General features: G+C 35.0%; 10 protein-coding genes across 10 annotated transcripts; 6 read left to right on the forward strand and 4 right to left on the reverse strand.

Moving 5' to 3' along the window:
- Positions 1 to 267: 267 nt before the first annotated feature.
- On the reverse strand, positions 268 to 480 carry RPB10 (DNA-directed RNA polymerase core subunit RPB10; the record flags this gene model as incomplete). Its single annotated transcript, XM_003670164.1, has 1 exon — positions 268 to 480. The coding sequence occupies one exon, from the start codon at positions 478 to 480 to the stop codon at positions 268 to 270; it is 213 nt and encodes a 70-aa protein (XP_003670212.1).
- Positions 481 to 1,506: 1,026 nt separating this feature from the next.
- Positions 1,507 to 2,808, forward strand: NPT1 (nicotinate phosphoribosyltransferase; the record flags this gene model as incomplete). The annotated part of the gene is made up of 1 exon (XM_003670165.1): positions 1,507 to 2,808. One exon carries the CDS (start codon positions 1,507 to 1,509, stop codon positions 2,806 to 2,808), a length of 1,302 nt encoding a protein of 433 aa, XP_003670213.1.
- Positions 2,809 to 3,387: 579 nt separating this feature from the next.
- On the forward strand, positions 3,388 to 6,852 carry RET1 (DNA-directed RNA polymerase III core subunit RET1; the record flags this gene model as incomplete). Its single annotated transcript, XM_003670166.1, has 1 exon — positions 3,388 to 6,852. One exon carries the CDS (start codon positions 3,388 to 3,390, stop codon positions 6,850 to 6,852), a length of 3,465 nt encoding a protein of 1,154 aa, XP_003670214.1.
- Positions 6,853 to 7,670: 818 nt separating this feature from the next.
- On the forward strand, positions 7,671 to 8,432 carry NDAI0E01560 (uncharacterized protein; the record flags this gene model as incomplete). Its single annotated transcript, XM_003670167.1, has 1 exon — positions 7,671 to 8,432. The coding sequence occupies one exon, from the start codon at positions 7,671 to 7,673 to the stop codon at positions 8,430 to 8,432; it is 762 nt and encodes a 253-aa protein (XP_003670215.1).
- A 112-nt stretch (positions 8,433 to 8,544) lies between these two features.
- On the reverse strand, positions 8,545 to 10,650 carry NOC2 (mRNA-binding ribosome synthesis protein NOC2; the record flags this gene model as incomplete). The annotated part of the gene is made up of 1 exon (XM_003670168.1): positions 8,545 to 10,650. One exon carries the CDS (start codon positions 10,648 to 10,650, stop codon positions 8,545 to 8,547), a length of 2,106 nt encoding a protein of 701 aa, XP_003670216.1.
- Positions 10,651 to 11,004: 354 nt separating this feature from the next.
- On the forward strand, positions 11,005 to 12,675 carry GEP3 (Gep3p; the record flags this gene model as incomplete). The annotated part of the gene is made up of 1 exon (XM_003670169.1): positions 11,005 to 12,675. One exon carries the CDS (start codon positions 11,005 to 11,007, stop codon positions 12,673 to 12,675), a length of 1,671 nt encoding a protein of 556 aa, XP_003670217.1.
- Positions 12,676 to 13,390: 715 nt separating this feature from the next.
- Positions 13,391 to 15,217, reverse strand: DED1 (DEAD-box ATP-dependent RNA helicase DED1; the record flags this gene model as incomplete). The annotated part of the gene is made up of 1 exon (XM_003670170.1): positions 13,391 to 15,217. The coding sequence occupies one exon, from the start codon at positions 15,215 to 15,217 to the stop codon at positions 13,391 to 13,393; it is 1,827 nt and encodes a 608-aa protein (XP_003670218.1).
- A 2,227-nt stretch (positions 15,218 to 17,444) lies between these two features.
- Positions 17,445 to 18,110, reverse strand: HIS3 (imidazoleglycerol-phosphate dehydratase HIS3; the record flags this gene model as incomplete). The annotated part of the gene is made up of 1 exon (XM_003670171.1): positions 17,445 to 18,110. The coding sequence occupies one exon, from the start codon at positions 18,108 to 18,110 to the stop codon at positions 17,445 to 17,447; it is 666 nt and encodes a 221-aa protein (XP_003670219.1).
- A 266-nt stretch (positions 18,111 to 18,376) lies between these two features.
- On the forward strand, positions 18,377 to 19,744 carry MRM1 (Mrm1p; the record flags this gene model as incomplete). Its single annotated transcript, XM_003670172.1, has 1 exon — positions 18,377 to 19,744. The coding sequence occupies one exon, from the start codon at positions 18,377 to 18,379 to the stop codon at positions 19,742 to 19,744; it is 1,368 nt and encodes a 455-aa protein (XP_003670220.1).
- Positions 19,745 to 20,469: 725 nt separating this feature from the next.
- Positions 20,470 to 21,933, forward strand: BFR1 (Bfr1p; the record flags this gene model as incomplete). Its single annotated transcript, XM_003670173.1, has 1 exon — positions 20,470 to 21,933. One exon carries the CDS (start codon positions 20,470 to 20,472, stop codon positions 21,931 to 21,933), a length of 1,464 nt encoding a protein of 487 aa, XP_003670221.1.
- Between the last annotated feature and the right edge of the window lie 99 nt (positions 21,934 to 22,032).

Here is a 22,032-nt window from a genome sequence, read left to right on the forward strand (position 1 = left end):
GTTATACAATATATCTAAAAGGACTAAATCTATGCTAGTTTTTCTTTTTTTTGGATTTACTTCTATGGTTGGTTGGGTGATTGGAATATGTATCATTGATTGAAAAGCTCCATTCTATGCTTACACTATAAAAACCAATGATAAAAGGTCTATAGTGTCTTCCTTTGACGCGTGGCTCTATAACCTCTCCGTATTATTATTACCTTCTTAATATTATTATCAAATAAATTCAACAGTGTGTATCATGCATAAATGATGATAATTTTTCTAGTCTCTCTTTTCTAGAGGATTATATCTCAAGAACTTTTCGATCAAATCGACATGAGTTAAGATCATTCTTCTACAGCAGTATCTTTTCAAGCCTAATCTTGATAGAGCAGTACCTTCGTCTAATTCATCTTCTTGTAACATATTAAGATAGCTTTCCCATTTGTCACCGACAACTTTACCACATGAAAAACATCTAACTGGGACAATCATCTTTTTATCTTATTTGTTGCTGTTAGTATTTCACAGATATTAATAGCACTTCAAGATGGAAATTAAATCAATTTGAACTTCAGGAAAAATATACGCATTAATTAAACATAAGATAACCATCATATCAAGGTATCTCAGCTTCATCATTACTTTTCATTTTTTTTCACTTGTGGTTTTCCCACTAGTAAAAATTTTCCCTAAACACCCAGACCTTCTTACAATCACAGTATACGGGCAGGGATTCCTACGGGTACCCGTTCTACTTGTCAAATTAGTTGAGTTCAAAAGGAAAACCCGGTAATTATATATAACCTTTCCTATGTCATTTGGATATAGAGATGGAACGAAGTTAGAACATAAGCACTCGATTATTTTTTTGGCAACGTTCGCTTTAACATACTAAGGTATGCTTGGTAGCGAATTATATAAAATATCTGGTAAGTAATTTAAATAATCATAATATATATGCAGGAATTGGATCTCCTTTAGAATAAGATTTTTTTCTTGTCGTTGTCATTAATTAAACTATCACGAAAAAGGATATAAAGTTTATATTCTGGTAGTAAGTGAACAGAACAATGAATATCGTGTTCATATACAGAAGTGGCTCAGATGTGACATCAGTATTATTACTATCACTTACAGAAGATTTAAATCCTTGCTCAACTATTTAAAAAAAAACATCATATACAGTTGGTTTTTTTGATAACTAATACTATGGATATTCTACAGTTGGACATAATGATCTAACTCATATATGCCAATGAAGCAGCTAACAGTCTATCGATCCCTTTCGGAGTTGATGCTGCAAAAAGAATAAAAGTGTCAGCGCGCTATTCCCTTGCTTTGAGATCTGCAACAATAATCTATAAACAGCCATCCCTTAATTAATTGCTACATGGGATATATAATACTCACCAGGTCTATTTCCTTATAAGGAACCTTTACTTTAAGGTATCGTTAACCACTTCGGTCTCAGAAAGAAAATTGTAATAGGAAAACAAGAAGGCAGGAGAACATAAAGAAATGGCAGACAACGGAGAACAAAAATGTGTCATACAATCCATCTTAGACACAGATCTATACAAAATCACCATGCAGGCAGCAGTTTTAAAGCATTTCCCCAATGTGAAGGTAATTTATAAATATACAAACCGTTCCCCACAATTCACTTTTAATAAAGCATCAATAGATTGGTTAAATATCCAATTTAAACTCCTTGAAACTATTCAAGTTACTCCGGATGAAATTAAATATCTTAAAGATAAAGTCCCTTATTTACCCGATTCATTCATGAAATATATTGGCCAAAAGGATTTCAGATTGCGTCCATCAGAACAATTAGATTTTCAATATGAATTAGTCCCAGGTACAAAGGACGAATATACTTTGAAATTGTTCGTTGAGGGATATTGGAAAGATACGATCATGTATGAAATCCCCCTGCTTGCGTTAATCTCTGAAGCTTATTTCAGATTCATAGATAAAGACTGGGATTATGAAGGACAAGAACAAATGGCTTTTGAAAAGGCCAATACTTTGTTTGAACATAATTGTTCATTCACTGAATTCGGTTCAAGGCGTAGAAGATCCTTGCATGGTCAAGATTTAGTCATGCAAGGGATCGTTAGAGCCTCCAAATTAAGTCCTAATAATGAGAAATTGTTGCTGGGTACATCGAACGTCTATTTTGCTAAGAAGTATGACATTTTACCTGTGGGGACAGTAGCTCATGAATGGTTTATGGGAATTGCCGCGTTGACTGGAGATTATATTAACGCCAACAAAGATGCAATGGATTATTGGATTGAAACATTTGGTAAAGAACATGCTGGGTTAGCTTTGACAGACACGTTTGGGACAGATGATTATTTGAAGAATTTCAAACCTCCATATACGGATTATTATTTTGGTGTAAGACAAGATTCCGGGGATCCAATTGAATTTACTGAAAAAATTGCACATTTTTATAATGATGAACTTAAGTTACCTAAATTTTCAAAGACTATTTGTTATTCTGATTCATTAAATGTTGAAAAAGTTATAAAATACGATGAAGTGGCACGTAAATATGGATTCAAGGCCACATTTGGTATCGGAACTAGTTTCACCAATGATTATCGTAAGAAATCAGATCCAGCTGTGAAAAGCGAACCACTAAATATTGTCATAAAATTGTTAACAGTTGATGGGAAACATGCTATCAAGTTATCAGATAATTTAGGTAAAAATATGGGTGATCCTGAAACGGTGCAAAGGGTAAAGAAGGAGTTAGGATATATAGAAAGAGAGTGGGAAGGAATTAGTGAAGCACACAGGTGGTCATAAAGGGCGAACTACATGATTTTTCTGTTTATAAAGTTATAAGAAGACTATTTAACGTTATAAATAAGTAATGAGGCACGTTATCTCCATTGAATATTTGACATCTCGAAGTTGTATCTTTTCAAAATTCAGGTATATTCGAGAAGGTATTATGCAAGGTCTTGCAATGTTTCCCTTTCAGAACTTGACTTTTTTTCTTGATGATAGTACTTCAGGAGACACATCATAGTTAGTTAGCTTCACCTATATACACCAGCATAGATTTATTCTGCAGAAGAAAAGAGTGCTCCATCCGTCTCGACCAATTTATGTCGCTCTTCTAAGACGCAGATTACATAATAATAGAAATAATATGGCAGTGCCCCGGGTAATACTTTCGCCAAGCTCATCAGAAATTTTTTTCAAGATGAGTTTGTAAAATTTATATATAGTAATAGTTCTGATCTGATATGATATGATATGATATGATGTGATCCTAAGCAGGCTAAAGGTAGTGATAACTGAAGATTCATTTATTTATTTATCTATTACCTTCCTATTAGGACGTGAAATACTCATCAAGCCTACTTCTTTCAAGATATCATGGTTTCTGCTACTAAGAAAAGAAAGACCACTTCAAAGGCTCATAAGCATACACATGAACATGAAAAGGATGAAACCTTCGATGAATTACTGAAACCAATATACAAAGGGAAAAAATTAACAGATGAAATCAACACGGCTGACGATAAATGGCATTTATTACCTGCATTCCTAAAAGTGAAAGGGTTAGTAAAACAACATTTAGATTCATTCAATTATTTTGTAGATGTGGATTTAAAGAAAATCATCAAGGCAAATCAATTAATATTAAGTGATGTGGATCCTGAATTTTATTTGAAATATGTGGATATTAGAGTTGGGAAGAAATCTACTTCTTCAGCAAGGGATTACTTAACTCCACCTCATGAGTGTAGATTAAGAGATATGACATACTCTGCCCCAATTTATGTCGATATCGAATATACAAGAGGTAGAAATATTATTATGCATAAGGATGTCGAGATTGGCAGAATGCCCATCATGTTGAGATCAAATAAATGTACATTATACGGTGCAGATGAAAAGCAAATGGCTAAATTGAATGAATGTCCCTTAGATCCAGGTGGGTATTTTATTGTCAATGGTACTGAAAAAGTTATCCTAGTTCAAGAACAATTATCTAAAAATCGTATCATTGTGGAAGCTGATGAAAAGAAGGGGATAGTACAAGCATCAGTTACTTCATCTACACATGAAAGAAAATCTAAGACTTACGTTATTACTAAAAATGGGAAGATTTATTTGAAACATAATTCTATAGCAGAGGAAATCCCAATCGTTATTGTCTTGAAAGCTTGTGGTATAGTCTCCGATTTAGAAATCATGCAATTAGTTTGTGGCAATGATAGTAGTTACCAAGATATATTCGCTGTCAATTTGGAAGAAGCTGCAAAGTTGAACCTATATACACAACAGCAAGCATTAGAGTTCATTGGTGCAAAAGTAAAGACTATGAGAAGGCAAAAATTATCCATTTTACAAGAAGGTATTGAAGCAATTGCAACTACTGTTGTAGCTCATTTAACTGTCGAGGCATTAGATTTTAGAGAGAAGGCCTTATATATGGCAATGATGACTCGTAGAGTTGTGATGGCTATTCATAACCCAAAGATGGTTGATGATAGAGATTATGTCGGTAATAAACGTCTTGAATTGGCAGGTCAAATGGTCTCCTTACTATTTGAAGATTTATTCAAAAAATTCAACAGTGACTTCAAAGCTACCATTGACAAAGTATTAGAAAAACCAAACAGAGCCATGGAATATGACGCTCTATTATCCATCAATGTTCATTCCAATAATATTACAAGTGGTTTAAATAGAGCTATTTCAACAGGGAATTGGTCATTAAAGAGATTTAAGATGGAAAGAGCAGGTGTCACTCATGTTTTATCAAGATTATCATATATTTCTGCTTTGGGTATGATGACAAGAATTTCATCCCAATTCGAAAAATCAAGAAAGGTCTCTGGTCCAAGAGCGTTACAACCTTCTCAATTCGGTATGTTATGTACTGCAGATACCCCAGAAGGTGAAGCATGTGGTTTAGTTAAAAATTTAGCCTTAATGACGCATATTACTTCAGATGACGAAGAAGAACCAATAAAGAGAGTCTGTTATGTCTTAGGTGTTGAAGATATCAGTTTAATTGATAGTGCGTCTCTTCATTTGAATTTCGGTGTCTATTTAAATGGTACTTTAATAGGTACAACAAGATTCCCAATTAAATTCGTTTCCCAATTTAGACATTTAAGAAGAACTGGTAAAGTTTCTGAATTTATCTCCATTTATACAAATTCCCATCAAAAGGCCGTCCACATTGCTACAGATGGTGGTAGAATTTGTAGGCCATTGATCATTGTTACTAATGGTAAGTCACATGTTACTGCAGATCATTTAAGAAGTCTTCTAGAAGGTAAATTAGTTTTTGATGACTTCTTAAAACTTGGTTTAGTAGAATATTTGGATGTCAACGAAGAAAATGATTCCTTTATCGCTTTATATGAAAAGGATATTAACGTTGCCAGCACTCATATGGAAATTGAGCCATTCACAGTCTTGGGTGCAGTTGCTGGTTTAATTCCTTATCCTCACCATAACCAATCTCCACGTAATACTTATCAATGTGCGATGGGTAAACAAGCCATTGGTGCTATCGCTTACAATCAATTCAAGAGAATAGATACTTTATTATATTTGATGATATATCCACAACAACCAATGGTGAAAACAAAAACTATTGAGTTAATTGATTATGATAAATTACCTGCTGGCCAAAACGCCACAGTGGCAGTTATGTCTTATTCAGGGTATGATATTGAAGATGCCCTAGTAATAAACAAAGCATCTATAGATAGAGGTTTCGGTCGTTGTGAAACCCGTAGAAAGACAACAACAATCCTGAAGAGATACCCAAATCATACACAAGATATTATTAGTGGTATGCGTGTAGATGAAAATGGAGATCCAATATGGCAGCATAAAGCTCTTGGACCTGATGGGTTGGGTGAAGTAGGTATGAAATTAGATAGTGGTCAAATATATATCAATAAAGCTGTTCCAACAAACCCAACTTCTGATTTAAATGCTGCTCCTGAACAATCACAATATAGAGATACCCCAGTTATGTATAGAGCTCCAGAACCATCACATATTGATCAAGTTATGATGTCTGTCTCCGATAATGACCAAGCCTTAATTAAAGTTCTATTAAGACAAAACAGAAGACCAGAACTAGGTGATAAATTTTCTTCCAGACATGGACAAAAGGGTGTTTGTGGTATCATTGTGCAGCAGGAAGATATGCCGTTCAATGATCAAGGTATTGTGCCCGATATTATTATGAATCCTCATGGTTTCCCATCTCGTATGACTGTTGGTAAGATGATTGAATTGGTTTCTGGTAAAGCAGGTGTTTTAAACGGTTCTTTGGAATATGGTACATGTTTCGGTGGTTCTAAATTAGAAGATATGTCGAAGATATTAGTCGATCAAGGTTTCAACTATTCCGGTAAAGATATGCTTTATTCAGGTATTACTGGTGAATGTCTACAGGCATATATATTCTTTGGTCCAATTTATTATCAAAAATTGAAACATATGGTTCTAGATAAAATGCATGCAAGAGCTAGAGGTCCAAGAGCTGTCTTGACGCGTCAACCTACTGAAGGTAGATCAAGAGATGGTGGTCTGAGATTAGGTGAAATGGAAAGAGACTGTGTTATTGCCTACGGTGCATCTCAATTGTTACTAGAAAGATTGATGATAAGTTCGGATGCTTTTGAAGTTGACGTATGTGATGAATGTGGTTTGATGGGTTATAGTGGTTGGTGTACAACATGTAAGAGTGCCGAAAATATCATCAAAATGACTATTCCTTACGCCGCTAAATTATTATTCCAGGAATTATTATCCATGAACATAGCCCCAAGATTAAGATTAGAAGATATTTTTGTGAAAGCATAAATAGGCATTGAAAATTGAGGGAAGTTCTAATTATTCAGGAACTTTTGTTATTTATTTTTCCTTTTAACTTCATATAAACTCATACTTCACATGTCTTCTGTAAATTAGCATATCATATATCTGTCAGCATTATTACACTGTATCCAAGCCTGTTTGTCATAAGTCCTTCAATACTGGTTATCGATAGTTCGGTCAACCATGGGAGCGACTCGGTCCGACTGATCACCGGATGTCTCATTACCTCTTACTACGTATGCAGTCAGGGGTCTGCATTGTATTGGACACTACGTATGTCATAAGCTAAAGTATATAAGCAACCATGTTGGGACGTCTTTAAACTGCTGGATCCTTTGGGTGTCTGTTTATCTGTCATATTTATTATACTATATATTACTACGTAATCAATCAAGAATACTTTTAATTAGGGAATTACCCTCAACAATATCATACCTAAAGTATAGTCAGACCTTTATCAGCAGTTCCTTAATATTTTTAATTGTTATTCCATTGACTTACTGTTTCAATTAATGCTAACAATGTATGTACGTATTGTAATAAGGCATATAAGGTACATAACGTAAAAATTGAAAACAACCTTAACCTTTAAAAGTAACATTGTCAACACTTCATAACACACTATTGAGATGATAATGCTGGATAATATTAACCTCCTGATATAACTATTTATAAACTAGATAAGCATTACCAAAATATTGAAGTATCACCATCTCCATATCCTTCAATAAAGATTACATCGTACTCCCTACTTGGCAGCGCTTCCATCCTCAAATTATCTTAGCCACTAAGCAAGCACTGTAATGCCTGAAAACCGTTCTAAAACTACCACCAGACGCCCGGCTGTATATCCACTATCAACTACGGAAGATCAGAATAGTAGGCTAGTATCTACTAATACTTTACCTGGTTCTAAATCGAAGACAAATAAACATCTGTCCAAAGTGAAAAATGACCACTCTAAAAATAAAACCAAAACACGATCGAATCTGAATGTTAGTGCTGATACAAATCCTTCAACTAGTTCCATAAAGCCACCTAAAAGTAACGATAGATCAACTTCCAATGATGGAAAGCGAAGTAACTTAGGCACTCGTAGTACAATTAAAACGGGGAGTATATCAACATTAGAGAAGTCAGAAGGTGTATGGTCAGATATAGATACTTTAGATGATGTAAAAAAGATGGCTCAAGATTATAAAGGTGATGGCTTTCCCTCAAATTTCGAATCAAACTTGGATCAAATGCGTCGATCCAATGCAAAATTATTAACAGCAATGAGAGACAGGAATGAAAGATTACAGAAAGAATATGAGGCTCGTACAGAGAATGAATGTGCGACTTTTGTAGATGATGGTGAAAACTTCTTCGAAGCAAAAAAAGAGAACGAGATAGAAGAAAATAACACTAGGAGCCACTATACGGCGATGTGTGGGAATAAGGATGCAGTAATCAATGAACAAGAAGCTCAGTATGTGGAAGGTGTAATAGACATTATAAAAAAACTACGTCTCCCCATTACTCCAGGAACAACCGAAGGTGAGTCTTCAGATAGTCTTGCTTAGACGTGTTTTATAATTTACAAAATCAATATATAAGAATATCATGGTACATATACTCAATTATAGACAATAATAACTGACACTCCTCTTTGTTAGGATACTCCAAATACATAATCTATTCAGAATCTGACATCTCGACATCTTCATCTTCAGATTCTTCAGCGTTTCTAGCCTTCTGTTCTTCCTTTTCTCTATCTTCTTCTTCCAAACTTTCTCTCAAAAGTTTAGCCTTTTCTTCTTTAACCTCTCTTTGAACGAAAACATATGCACCTAGAGGAGTCTTTTCCCATGGTAGATCATTTAAGAATCTATTCACCTCAGTATTGTTACTTGGACTGAATTCAACCTCAGATCTTTTCGTTTGAATGAATGTACTATTTTGATTCAATTTCTCAACAATATTTGATAATTGTTTATTGAACTTAATATTCTTGGAAGTCTTTATGTAACGACGTAAGGAAATTATTACAGGAGTGGCTAATTCCGGGAACGAAACACTTTTACAATATAGGGTAAAATACTCGCCTACCAAATCAACAAACTGTTCAACTAGACCTTCTTGATAAACTTTTGTACCCAAATATGCTTGTGTACATTTGATGTTGTGATCGAAATCGAATGCTTCCAAATTTTCTTTTCTTTTAGAGAACTTAGTAAAGGCAGTAGATGTCAGAATTTCAGATAATAATGGGAATATTGGGATGAAAACACCGGTATTTTGAGACAGTCTAATCAAAGATTTGATCAAATAGAATCTTAATGGGAAAAATTGAGCTGTTGGTATCAACCTTGTGACACCGATTGTAACTTGAACTAGGGGATAAATCAATTGTCTCAATGGAGATTCACGGCCGTTTTCTCTTTCTGGATTACAAGAGAAGGATAAAACACGAGACCAGAAATCTAGAGAATGACAGAATTGCCAATTATAAATAATTTTATATACCTCTGCTGGATCAGATCTTGTGGTCTTTTTAGTTGTAGCATTCATCGTATTTCTCAAATGGATAGCTAATTGTCTGATGTATTCAAAACCAACTTGGTAACTGACAACTTCATCAATACCGAATAATTCTGCAGCCGAATTCTTTTGGAAATTGATCAATGGCATTGTTCTTAAATTGGTTTTACGGCAACTTTTAATGAAAGTTGAGTAAGTAGTCTTCAACACAACTTCAAGGATGGATTTTTTGAATTCTTTAGAAGCACTATGTAGGAAGGCAAATGAAGCGATTTGAGTTTCCACTTCTCTAGTTGTAGCCCAGATTTCAACAATATTTTTAATCAATTCTTTTATGACCCTTCTGTATGATAACAAGTATGGCATCAACTGGTCGACAGAATGAAGGATTAATGCAGCAGTTTCTGTATTTGTTATATCATTCAATAAAACTAATAGAGAAGCAGAATGAGATTTCACGATTGATGAAATCTTGGAAACATTTGCACCACCCGGTAATGTTCTTGATCCCTTTGTTGTCTTGTACGGAGCCATCTTTTGAATTACTTGAGGTAAATCTTTCAAAGCAACGAACATCAATTCATGGAAGGCTCTTTCATCAGTGACCGTGTATTTATAATCTTCTACATTTTCATCTTTATTTAAATTAACTGCCACTTTGAATGCAGTAACTACATTTCTTAGAAGCTTCAAACTTGGGCTTTCGCGTAAATCTTTCTTCCACTTTTTGACAAGCTTTAATGTTAATTCAACCTTTTCTGGTCCTTGCTCTAGTTGTTCTTGTTCGCCTTCTTCTCCACTTCCTTCATCATCTTCATCAGCGGCGTCTAATGGGTTAGATGCAGCAAAATCTAATAAATCTTTATCATTTTCCTGCAAGTATTTATAGAATTCAGGATCTTCCTTGGATAGAGTTGCCATGTTAGCCGCCATATCACCTTCTTCTTCAGAAGAAGACTCATCATCTTCACTTTCTTTAGATTCTTTAATTTTTTTCAATTTCTTGTTTTCCTTTGGAAGTTCAATACCCTTTTCGAAGAAGTTTTCGACAGACATATCTTTGAAAACTTCTTCCTTAGAAGATTTCTTTAACTTTTGATCATCCTTGGTCAACGCACCTTCTCTTTTCTCTTCTTCAGACTTATTACCACGACGGCCTTGAGTCTTTCTTTTGTGATCTTTTATCTTTTTTCTATGCTCTAATGTGTGCTTCAAATGCTTCGATTGAAACTTCTTGGTAGCTTTTGAAACTTTACCCATCTGGCCCCAAATTTAATATATTTGATCTTTGGGTTTTATTACTCGACTATTTTGCAGTTAACTAACCGAAACAAATTGTTCATGAATTTTCTAAAATATGTACATATCTTCTATCTTCAATATTCCTATAACCAAATTTTTTCATCTCATCTCATCGCATTTTCATAATTTTGAAAAATTTTCGAGAAAATCCGTTCGAAAATGATCTCGAATTTGAGATGTAAATAAAAGAAGTTTAAAGGTATAAGAAACAGTATTTTAAGGTTGAAACTTGTGCCATGATTTGTCAAAGGAGAAGACTGGTCAGGGTGATTTGTTTCGATTTTGCTGCTTTATTATATTTACCCATCTTTGATGTTCCCAACGTTATGCTTCAGGAATCATTCTAGGAAGTTTTCGACGTCGCTTACACGCTGGATCAATTGTAACTCATGTGGTATCGAGTTACAGAAGAAGGATCCATGTCAGGTTGGATATTATCAAGAACCTAAAACGGCGAAGAGACCCCACATTAAAAGTATAGAAGATTTGAAATACTTGCTATTTAGTCAAGATATCCAAAAATTAAAAGAAGACGAGAAAGAGGTAATCGAATCTAAGGGAGCTAATAACTCTCATCTACCACATAATCCGCTATTCTGCAAACGTTGTGTAGATGCTCTCCATCAAAATAAGTACGAGATGAAGGACTTCCAAAGAATGTCTTTTTTTGATGTAGTTGAAAATATACCTAGAGAAAGTAATGTTCTACATTGTGTACCCTTCCCTGAATTCCCATTCCATCTAGACAAAGGCATCCTATCTAACAAACATTACACTACCTCTTTACTTTTAACAAAAAGTGATCAATTAATACGACACAAATCCACATTGAACAAAGATGTACAGCATTTCCTTAAAGACTTCACTCACCATTATATGTCTGTCAAAACAAACAAAGCGATAGCAGTATCAGCATTGAAGAATTGGAATATGGACGTCTTATATACCAATTTGAAAAAGAACTCATATTTCCTCGGTGCAACAAATGCAGGGAAATCAACTCTTATAAATTCACTGCTTCGAAAGTATCTGGGATACAAAGTGAACATAGATAAAAAGGGGAACATTATTCACCCCGAGTTCCCTCCTGATTTGCAAAAAAATATCAAAAAATTCCAGAAACTTCAATCAGCAGGGGTTTCTTATATTCCTAATATGACTAGGAAAGCACAGCCTTACCAAATTGGTGACAAATTAATTTTTGATTTACCAGGATATACTGCCAATGTAAACGAAGTGCTTTTGGAAGATATCATTGAAAAGGATTGGTTGGAATTGATCAGGAAAACAGAATTATTTACTGACCGATATGTAAAATCACAATCATACAAATCTATAAAGGGATCGAAAAATGGTGCTTGCTATACACTCGGTGGTATTTTCTTCATAGTCCCCCCTGAAGGCACGATTAATCAGATTGTCAAATATATTCCCGGTAAACCATCTACATTCAGAAATGTTTCCAAAGCTTTAGAAGTATTTTCTAATGTTCATTCTGGAAACGGAACGGAAACAAAACATCCCTGGGAACAGTATTGTGGTATAACCCAAGATTTTTGCGATATAAATAAATTTGAAAGACATGTTTTACCACCATTTCAAGGCAGTATCGAAATTGTATTAAAGGATATAGGTTATATTCTTTTAAGAACCACAGGAACATATGAATTCAAAGGGTTACATGAACTTTGGGTTCCTAAAGGTATAGAAGTTTGTATTAGAAAACCGTTATTGCAACTTATCAAAAACAATTATTCTACAAATGATTCCAAAGTAAGTTACCTTTCATCAAGGAACGATCCTATAGTTAGTAAAACTTATGTTATGGATCACGATGAGAAAGATACGCTGTTGAAAATGCAAGAAATATTTAAAAGCAGCAGTGAAAAGGGAAAAGTTTCTAGGAAGTATATACACGAAGATCCAAAAATATTGTTAAATTCAGAGAATCCAAAATGTCTCTTCTGGTATTTTGATTTTTAAAAGCAATGTGTGTTTTCTGTATGAACTTATAAGAACATGTTTATCCTGTAAATAACAAAAACATAGACCACTTAAATTAGTAGGTAAGGTGACGTTACATGATGTCTCAACCATAATTCTTAGAGGCTGACTATATATAAAAGTTATATGAAATGCTACAATAGCAATAAATAAAAAAATAAATTTAGGAAATAATATATCTGTTTATGATTATTCTATCTACAATAATAAAGGGTAACACGTGTACACCTATAAAGAAAGACTGACTACTATACATGGGGCTTTCATAAAAATCGAATACAATGCAGAAAATATATAAATGCGTTAATGAATATAATCTCTGCGGAGCTGAGGGAAAAAAGGTCATGATAAATGTTCCAGGAAAAGGTTTCAAATTGAAGTTTTCATTCATTCAAAAATTTTCATGAAAAATATAAATAAAAATGCTATTCCATCGTGATTGATCATAAATGGGATCTGTGTTTTTATTTAAATGGATAATAGTAAGTTTGGAATATCTAATGTACAATTGTGTATGAGAAAAAATTGGAGTAATAAAGTGAGGTAAAAGAAAAGAAAAAAACTAGAGGATTCTAGATTAGAATAACGACAGGATCTTTAGTATATTCTACACAACTCTTCACGAGAAGTGTAAAAGATACAGTAAAAGTAGGTGAGAAAAAAAGAGATATTGGAAGATTCCAATAAAAGATGACTACCACCATGAAGAAGCGCCGCTAGAAGGAGCACCCCAGCCGCCGTTAGAAGATTGGCCTCTTGAAGCACTATCGTTACCCCAACCGCCACTAGATCTGGCATTACCACCGAAAGATCTGTTAGAACTTTGTCTGGAACTACCCCAGGAACCGTTACCGTTACCTTGTTTACGGTAATCTCTGTTACTATTGTTACGGCTGGAGAAACCACTTCTACCACCTCTACCACCTCTGGAAAAGGCAGCATCAGCCATAGCATCATTCAAAAACCCTGGAACTTCTTGGTTAGCTTCAGTCAAGATTTCATACAAACCTTTAACAATGTTTGTGTTGTCTCTGTTGAAGAAAGCGGTGGCAATACCAGTGTTACCAGCACGACCAGTTCTACCAATTCTATGAACATAATCATCAATATCACCTGGTAAATCGTAATTTATAACGTGAGTGACATTTGGAATATCTAAACCTCTAGCAGCGACGGCAGTAGCGACCAATAAAGTGGCAGCACCGGATTTGAAAGCTGCTAAAGCACGTTCACGTTCAGCTTGCGTACGATCACCGTGAATAGCTGTAGCCCTGAAGTTTTGCATGATTAAGAAATCTGTCAATTGATCGGCCATTCTCTTTGTTTCAACGAAAATCAAAGTTAAACCGTCTTCAGAAGCAGATAATAAATCTAATAAAGCTGATTTCTTGTCTTGATTTTCCACGTAAAGAACTCTTTGAGTAATATTTTCAGAAGTAGAACCAACTCTACCAACGGAAAGGAAGATATAGTCAGCTAAGAAATCACGTGCCAAATGTTGAATATCAGCTGGGAAAGTAGCTGAGAACATTAAGGTTTGTCTTTCACCGACTGGAGTCATATCAGCACCTTCAACGATAGCTCTGATTTGAGGTTCGAAACCCATATCCAACATTCTATCAGCTTCATCTAACACCAAGTATTTAACATTAGATAAGGAGATCTTACCACGATCGATCAAATCACTCAAACGACCTGGAGTGGCAACTAATAAATCACAACCACGATCCATTTCTCTCATTTGGTTACCGATTGGAGCACCACCGTAAGCAACACATGGTTGAACCCAAGATCTGTAACAGAACTTCTTAGCTTCGTCAAAAATTTGAGTAGCCAATTCTCTGGTTGGAGCCATAACAACAGCAGTTGGGAAGGCCTTCTTTTGGTAGTAGCTACCTTGATCGTGAGTAGCGGTTGGACCAGTCTTGAAAGATTCAGAAAGAACTGGGAATAAGAAACCACCAGTCTTACCGGAACCCGTTTGGGCACAAGCCATTAAATCTCTACCAGCGGCAACGATTGGAATAGAGTATTTTTGAACCGGAGTTGGTTTAGTGAAACGAGCTAATTGAATGTTTTCCAATAATAGTTCATCTAATGGTGGAGAAGTGAATTCAGTAATAGCTTCTGGGACATTTTCACCGGAAGCTTCAACTGGGATATCATCATAGTTATCAAAGTTAATACCAGAAGATTGGAAAGAGGAATCATCAGCAGTACCGAATAATTCCAATTCAACTTTTGGGTTTCTAGCACCTGGAACATGTTTACCATCAACCCAGGAACCACGACCGAAACCACCACGGTTACCGAAACCGCCACGGCCACCACGGCTACCGCCTCTTCTGTTGTTGAAACCACCGAAGAAACTGCCACGGTTGTCATTGTTACCGAAGTTACCGCCGAAGCTACCACCTCTGTTGCCACCTCTGCCTCTGTTAGCACCTCTTGAACGAGGTGGGACGTAGACGTTGTCCTTGATGTTCATGTTTTGCATTTGATCAGATAAGTTATCAGCCATTTTGAATGTAAATTTCTTAATTATTTTTTAGTAAGAAGTTGAGAAACTGTGAGATCTGTCTGAATGGAGAACAAGTTAATAACTAAGATTGCTTGGTTTTACTTAAACAAGAAGAAGTTTATATAAAAGTTATTGATCTTGAGTGCTGCGTTCTTAAATAGTGATGGGCTGGACGAATTTTTGTAAATCTTCGTGATTCTTTTCTTTTCTTTTCTTTCTGAAACTTTTTCAATTTTGTCGTGAGAAGCGATGTTAGTAGGGCTTTTGGAAAAAGGAGGTTTAATAAAGAAAGCCCTTTGTAAGCATTGAGGGCTGGGAAACTGAAAAAATTTCTTGAAAAGGTACCATCGTTTATAGTTAGTTGTGAAGTGATATCGATACGTTGAAAAGAACTCCATTCATTGCAAAGGTAGCTGGTGTGATGTGGGAAACCTTATACACCAAGAGGACTATATCTTAACTTTATAGTAAAGTATTGGTAAAACAGCTTCAGAAAATGAGAGCAGACGAATAATTATCACAATGTTAGCTATGATACTGAGAAGATGATAAACGTCCATCTCTGTTCCCACCATATCTATATGAACAACATCCGAACAGCGAGATGCATCCTTCAGTTCGCTTTGAAAGCTGGAAGAGTTCTTTTCACCTCTCAAGTTATGTTGTTACTCTCGGTTAGATTTGGCTCTCAACTTTATATTTGCTTCTTTGCGGGTTGCCACGTCTCAAGTAAGAGATATTGAGTTATTGCTAAACTATTTCAAGGGCTTCCTTCGTTATATGCTGCTACCTTGTATTAAATATAAAACTCTATGCGGGGTGTTTCCCCACTATTGACGCATGGCCTACAAAAAACCTAGAATCGATTAGTGAAAGAGGAAACGATCCAAATATAGTAATTGAATCATAGCCACTTAGTAATCTTGATAAAACAATGGAAGAGTTACCTGGTCATACTAATTCGCCACAAGTGATCGCAACTTAAAATGAGGATATTGATATATATAAGATGTTGAAGACATCGGCCTATCGATCCAGGGAGTCAAAAGCTCCTGTTGGTAAAGGTTTGTTGGCGGTGACTATTGCAACATGGCAATAAAGGAATATTCATTATCAGCTTGAGATATCTGACTATTGGTTAAAAAAGCAGCAACACTCATAGTCTACATACTTTTAGGAGCAGACGGGTTGTCTCCCTGAACTGATGAGCCGATGTGTTCGACATCTAACATGTCAGCATCGTCATTAGGAGTCGTGATTACTTGTGCCAAATCAGTTGGATCAGGTAACTCTTCCATTGCTTTATTAATATTACTCATTTCGTTCAATTATCTCAATCTTGTTGTGATCATAACTAAGGGGCTCTCTACCGAATGGTAGAGCGATGCATCCGAACGACCACTGCTCTTATTTATGAGCGCAACTCTTTCAATAGGTGAATATTCAATTTAGTGGTCTCAACACAAGCAATGAAATCTGGATCCTCCAATATTCTTCTGAGCATGGTATAGAAAGTCCCGCCTCAATTATTTTCAGGCCCTAATGTGGAGGTTAGGATAGTAGTGGTTGCATACCACACTGCTCCTTTTCAGTAAAGGTGGGTACTGTTGGATGATCATATATACTGGATGGTAAATGATGGTATCTGGATAACTTCTCTGCCACTGTATACTTAACGCTTCGCCAAAGGAAAGCTTTCAGTTTTGAACTGGTTTATATATTTTAACCAATAGAATAACCTCAATGTCAATTGTGATCTTTTCTTAAAATGGATAATTTTATAATGATCTGTCCTGCCCGTGTTCTTATATCCAACAAACCGGCCTTTATAGGCATCTGATATGGGTATACCTGGCACTATAGCTCTAGGACAGAATATGTAGAATTGGAATAGATAATTTTATATCCACTAGTCGTTATTCTTACTCATTAACCGCGTTCAATTCATTAAGTGCCGTCTTTGTACCATATCCTAGCCAGCTGATCAACATTGCTGTGTAATAACTATATACCTAGGTATATAGTTATTACGCATGTAACTTGACAATACTATTTCAGTACACAATATGTCGTTTGATATACCCTAAGGACGAAAGAGGTTATTCATTATGTCATTATTTCAAGTGAAGAAATATATATATGTACATACATTCGTAAATCTATAAAAAAAGGAACTAGGTCAGTAAAACTATAACATGATTTTGGTTCTATCATTCATGTACCACATCTACATCAATACACCTTTAGTAGAAGGAACGTCATTGGTACCATTTGAAGAAGTAGCTTCTCTAATAGCGACAGCCAAAGCCTTAAAGGCACTTTCACTTCTATGATGATCATTTTTCCCTCTCAAACAATCCACATGAATGGTAATTCTTGCCGCTTCAGCGAAACTTTCCAAAAAATGAGGAATCATTTCACAAGAAAGATCACCAATTTTTTCTCTTTTCAAACCTAAATCTATAATAGCGTAAGGTCTATTTGATAAATCCACCACCGCACGAGATAATGCCTCATCTAATGGAGCGAATCCCGTACCGAATCTTTTAACACCACGAATAGCACCCATTGCCATTTTGAAAGCTTCACCTAATGCTATCCCACAATCTTCTGTAGTATGATGATCATCGATATGTAAATCACCTCTACATTCCATTATAAGGGACCAACCTGAATGTTTTGCTAATGCATGGATCATATGATCTAGGAATCCTATACCAGTATGGATATCGATTGTTTGTGAGTTGGTTGCTTGGGTTGCTATTGATTCAGTGCTATTCTTTTTGTTTAAGATTGAATTTTCTAATTTTAATGGACCACCTGATAGTGAAATGGAGATTTGGATTTTAGTTTCATTTGTAATACGGTTAATTAGAGCTTGCTTTTCTGGCATATTTGTATGTAGGGTTTGGTTTCTCGAGAGTGAGCGTCTTTAGGATGACTCAGGTTCAACAAGAAAGACAGTTATAGTTTTTAGTCCTTATATATTTCATGTTAGGCGCGGATGTTTAGTATGTATGTAATATTATATTAAAAATTGTAGATTTTTTGAATGATTTTTAATTATTATTCTGAAAATTTATTTGAAAAGAAGTCAAAAAAAAAAATATAAGATCAAGAGAAAAGAAAAAACGCGGCATATCTACTTCTTTTATAACAATGATAAAGAATGGTAATGCGATAGCTACGTTAAGACTTTTTAGAACAAATCGTTTTTCTTTCAAACGAGAATTATCCATCAAGCCTGGAATTGTTACCACTAAAGGGAAGAATAGTCGTGGTAATGATGGTTCGATTAAATTTGAGAAAAATATTCCTATATATGGTAGACCTAAAGCATGGGAATTAGCTAAAGAGGATAAAGAGACGTGGTTCAAACGTAAATATGCACATGTCCATGCTCGAAGGAAGATGGAAAGAGCAGAAGAAGAAGGTGGGAATAGAAATGTTGATCCGTATGGTAAGAAGGAAGCGCATTTAGAAAGATTGAGACGATATTCTGATGTTAAACGTAGTCAATATGAAAATCATAGGACTAAATTTCAAAAGGTTAATCCTTTAAGTGGGTTACAAATCAATCCATTGATGGAATATATTTATGGTACAAATTGTGTTTTAATAGCGTTGAAACAAAATAAACGAGAATATTTCAATAGATTATGGTATCATGGACGATTAAATGATGAACTTATTCAATTATGTAAGGAACGAGATGTGGAATTGATTGAAACTGATAAACATCGTTTGAATTTGTTAACGAATTATGCAGTACATAATAATGTTGTTTTGGAGACTAAGCCATTAGATATCATGGAGATATCACATTTGACAATGTGTGATCCTACTATTGGGGAGTTTGGATTCAAAGAGGTAGGATTTGATCGTAATGATTTGACTGATCATACGATGAAATATATTTGTAATTTTACTGAAGGAGAAGGAGACAGGGAGGAAGTATCAATAAAGACAAGAAATCGTACGAAGAAGTATCCATTTGGCTTGTTTTTGGATGAAGTTGTTGATCCGCATAATATGGGGGCCATCATTCGAAGCGCATACTTCCTTGGTGTAGATTTTATTGTTTTAACGAGGAAGAATTGTGCCCCCTTATCACCTGTTGTACTAAAGACAAGTAGTGGATCTATGGAATGTATGCCAATCTTTTGTGTTGATAAACCTTTACAATTTTTCACAGATTCTCAACGAGAAGGTGGTTGGGCATTTATTACTAGTCATGTTAGTGATGCTAATGGTAAGATTAAAGATTTGAAATATATTAAAGATAAGATATTAGATCTACATGATCTAAGTGGGAAATGTTTGGATTTCCCCATTATGCTTGTTATTGGTAACGAAGGAGCAGGAGTACGAACCAATTTACGTATGAGAAGTGATTTCTTTGTCGAGATTCCCTTTGGTAGAAAGCAAGAGATATTGGGACCAGGCAATAAAATGGGACTCCCTATTGTAGATTCTTTGAATGTCAGTGTGGCTACTGCCTTGTTAATCAACAGCATCTTGAATTGAGTCTCTCTTTCTCTACTTGAGGTTGCGCAGATAGCCTCATGTTATCGACAAAAAAAATAACCTGTAAATAAATAACTAAAGATATATATCCATGCATCCATGCGTACATGCAGCCAGCATTCGTTGTTCCAATATCAGCTATAAATATATATATATATATATATATATTAGAGGTGACACCACTGTGTTCCCCATAGTGCAACCGCTATACTCTCTAAACTAATTTAATGAATGAATAGATCGATATGCGCCATGGAAAGATCACATATAACGGAAGCTTACCCAGTTGTTTAACCATTTCCCGTTGGGGACACAGTTTCTAATTAGCCGCCCAGAGAAGAGAATTGGCACCGGGTTACCCTCTGGCCCTAGGCCTCATTCGAGGGGTTACCCTCGCTTCGCTTTCTTGTTCTTCGAGAACAACCATTTTTCGCCCCAGAGAGAAAGAGCGAGCGAGCGAGCGAGCGACAATGAGAGAATTGACGGATGGAAACTCGTGGAAGTTTGCTATTGCTATTGCTATTGCTATTGCTATTGCTATTGCAATTGCAGACACGTTTACCCGTTCTGTTGACACTATGGCCAACTTTTGCCCACATACCTAGGTACGTATAAAGAAGCTGGGATCTTCAATCAACATCAGAGGAAACCGCTATTTGATGATAAGCAATTGAGCAACTCAACTCAACTCATCCTGTTTGTTCAACCTCACGTCAAGTCCCGTCATGTCTACTAACGAAAACTCTCAAAAGGATAACAACAAGACCAATTCCAATCACAGATTCGTCAAACGTCCAGACGTCTCCGTTAGGGACAAGAAATTGGACACATTAAATGTTCAATTGAAGAAAATTGATAATGAGATTGCATTATTGAGAAAGCAAATTGATCATTATCAAATTTCTGATTCAGTTCAACAAGAACGTAAAAAATTATTAGATCATAATAAGGAAATTATTAAGAATCAAGCTGATTTGAAAAATCGTAGAAATCAAATCTTTGAATCTATTAAGATCTTGGATTCAAATATTAAGAGAAGAAATAATGAAATTAATGAAAAATTAGGTAAGAAACATAAATTTAATACCACTGCGGAAGCTAAACAAAGAATCGCGGAAATTGATGATTTGATTGGATCTGGCGATTTATCCATTGTGGAAGAAAAATTGTTAGTTAAAGAAGCTCAATCTTTAAATAAATTAATGAAGGATTTGATAGCCATTGATCCAATTAAGAAGGCTATTGATGATGATAAGGCTAAAATTGTCAATTTGAAAGAAGAATTGAATTCATTGAATCCAAAGACTTTGTCTTCTGATTTCGAAAAGAATCAAGAAAAATTAAATGATTTGAACGCAAAGAATCAAGGTGTTTATGATAAGAAACAAAGTATCTTCTTGAAAAGAACTGCTTTGTATCAAAAACGTGATGAAATTTATTCTCAAATTAGACAAATTAGAACTGATTTCGATAATGAATTTAAAGCTTTCAAAAATAAGTTAGAAAAGGAACGTTTAAGACGTGAAGAAGATGAAAAATTATCTAAATTGATGGAAGAAAAGGATTCATCCTTGGGTAAATTACAAGAAAAATTAACTCATGCTAAAATCCCCGCTTTCACTTTTGAAATTGAATCCATTGAAAATACATTGGTTGCATTGGATCCAACTTACGTTAAACCAAAGAAAAATACTGCTTTGGATGAATTAACCAGTTCAAATGAAAAGATAAACAGTAACACCCAAATAAGAAAAGTGGAAGCTGCTGCTGATTTAGTTCTTGTCCCAACTAAGAACGAAGAAGATATTTTCTCAAACACTGCTCCATCTAAATCTAAGAAATTTAAGAAGAAGAATCAAAATAAGCAAGCTCAAAATGGCGATGCATTTGCTAAGATTGATGGTAAATTCACTTTGGAACCAACTTTAATTGCTACTTTGGCTCAATTAGACGTTAAAGTACCAATATCTAAAGATGATGTCGCCGTCTCAATTGAACAATTGAAATCTAAACATGAAGATTTAATCAACAAACAAGATGAACAAACTGAAAAGAATATTGCTAACGTTGAAAAGGAAATTTCTCAATTACAAATTTCTTTCCAAAAGAAAGAGGAACAAATTAAAAAGGAATTAGAAGAAAAAAGACAACAAGAAGCCGCTGAAAAGGAAGCCTCCGTTGAAGCTTAATTCGTCGTGCTTATTTTTCTCCCTTTCTCTCTATTTCATGTTTTTTTTTGTTTAATGTTCCTTCACCTCACCATTTTTACTGCTCGTTTAAAACTATAA

This window comes from Naumovozyma dairenensis, chromosome 5 (genome assembly GCF_000227115.2).
Source record: "Naumovozyma dairenensis CBS 421 chromosome 5, complete genome".
NCBI classification, from domain to species: Eukaryota; Fungi; Ascomycota; class Saccharomycetes; order Saccharomycetales; family Saccharomycetaceae; genus Naumovozyma; species Naumovozyma dairenensis.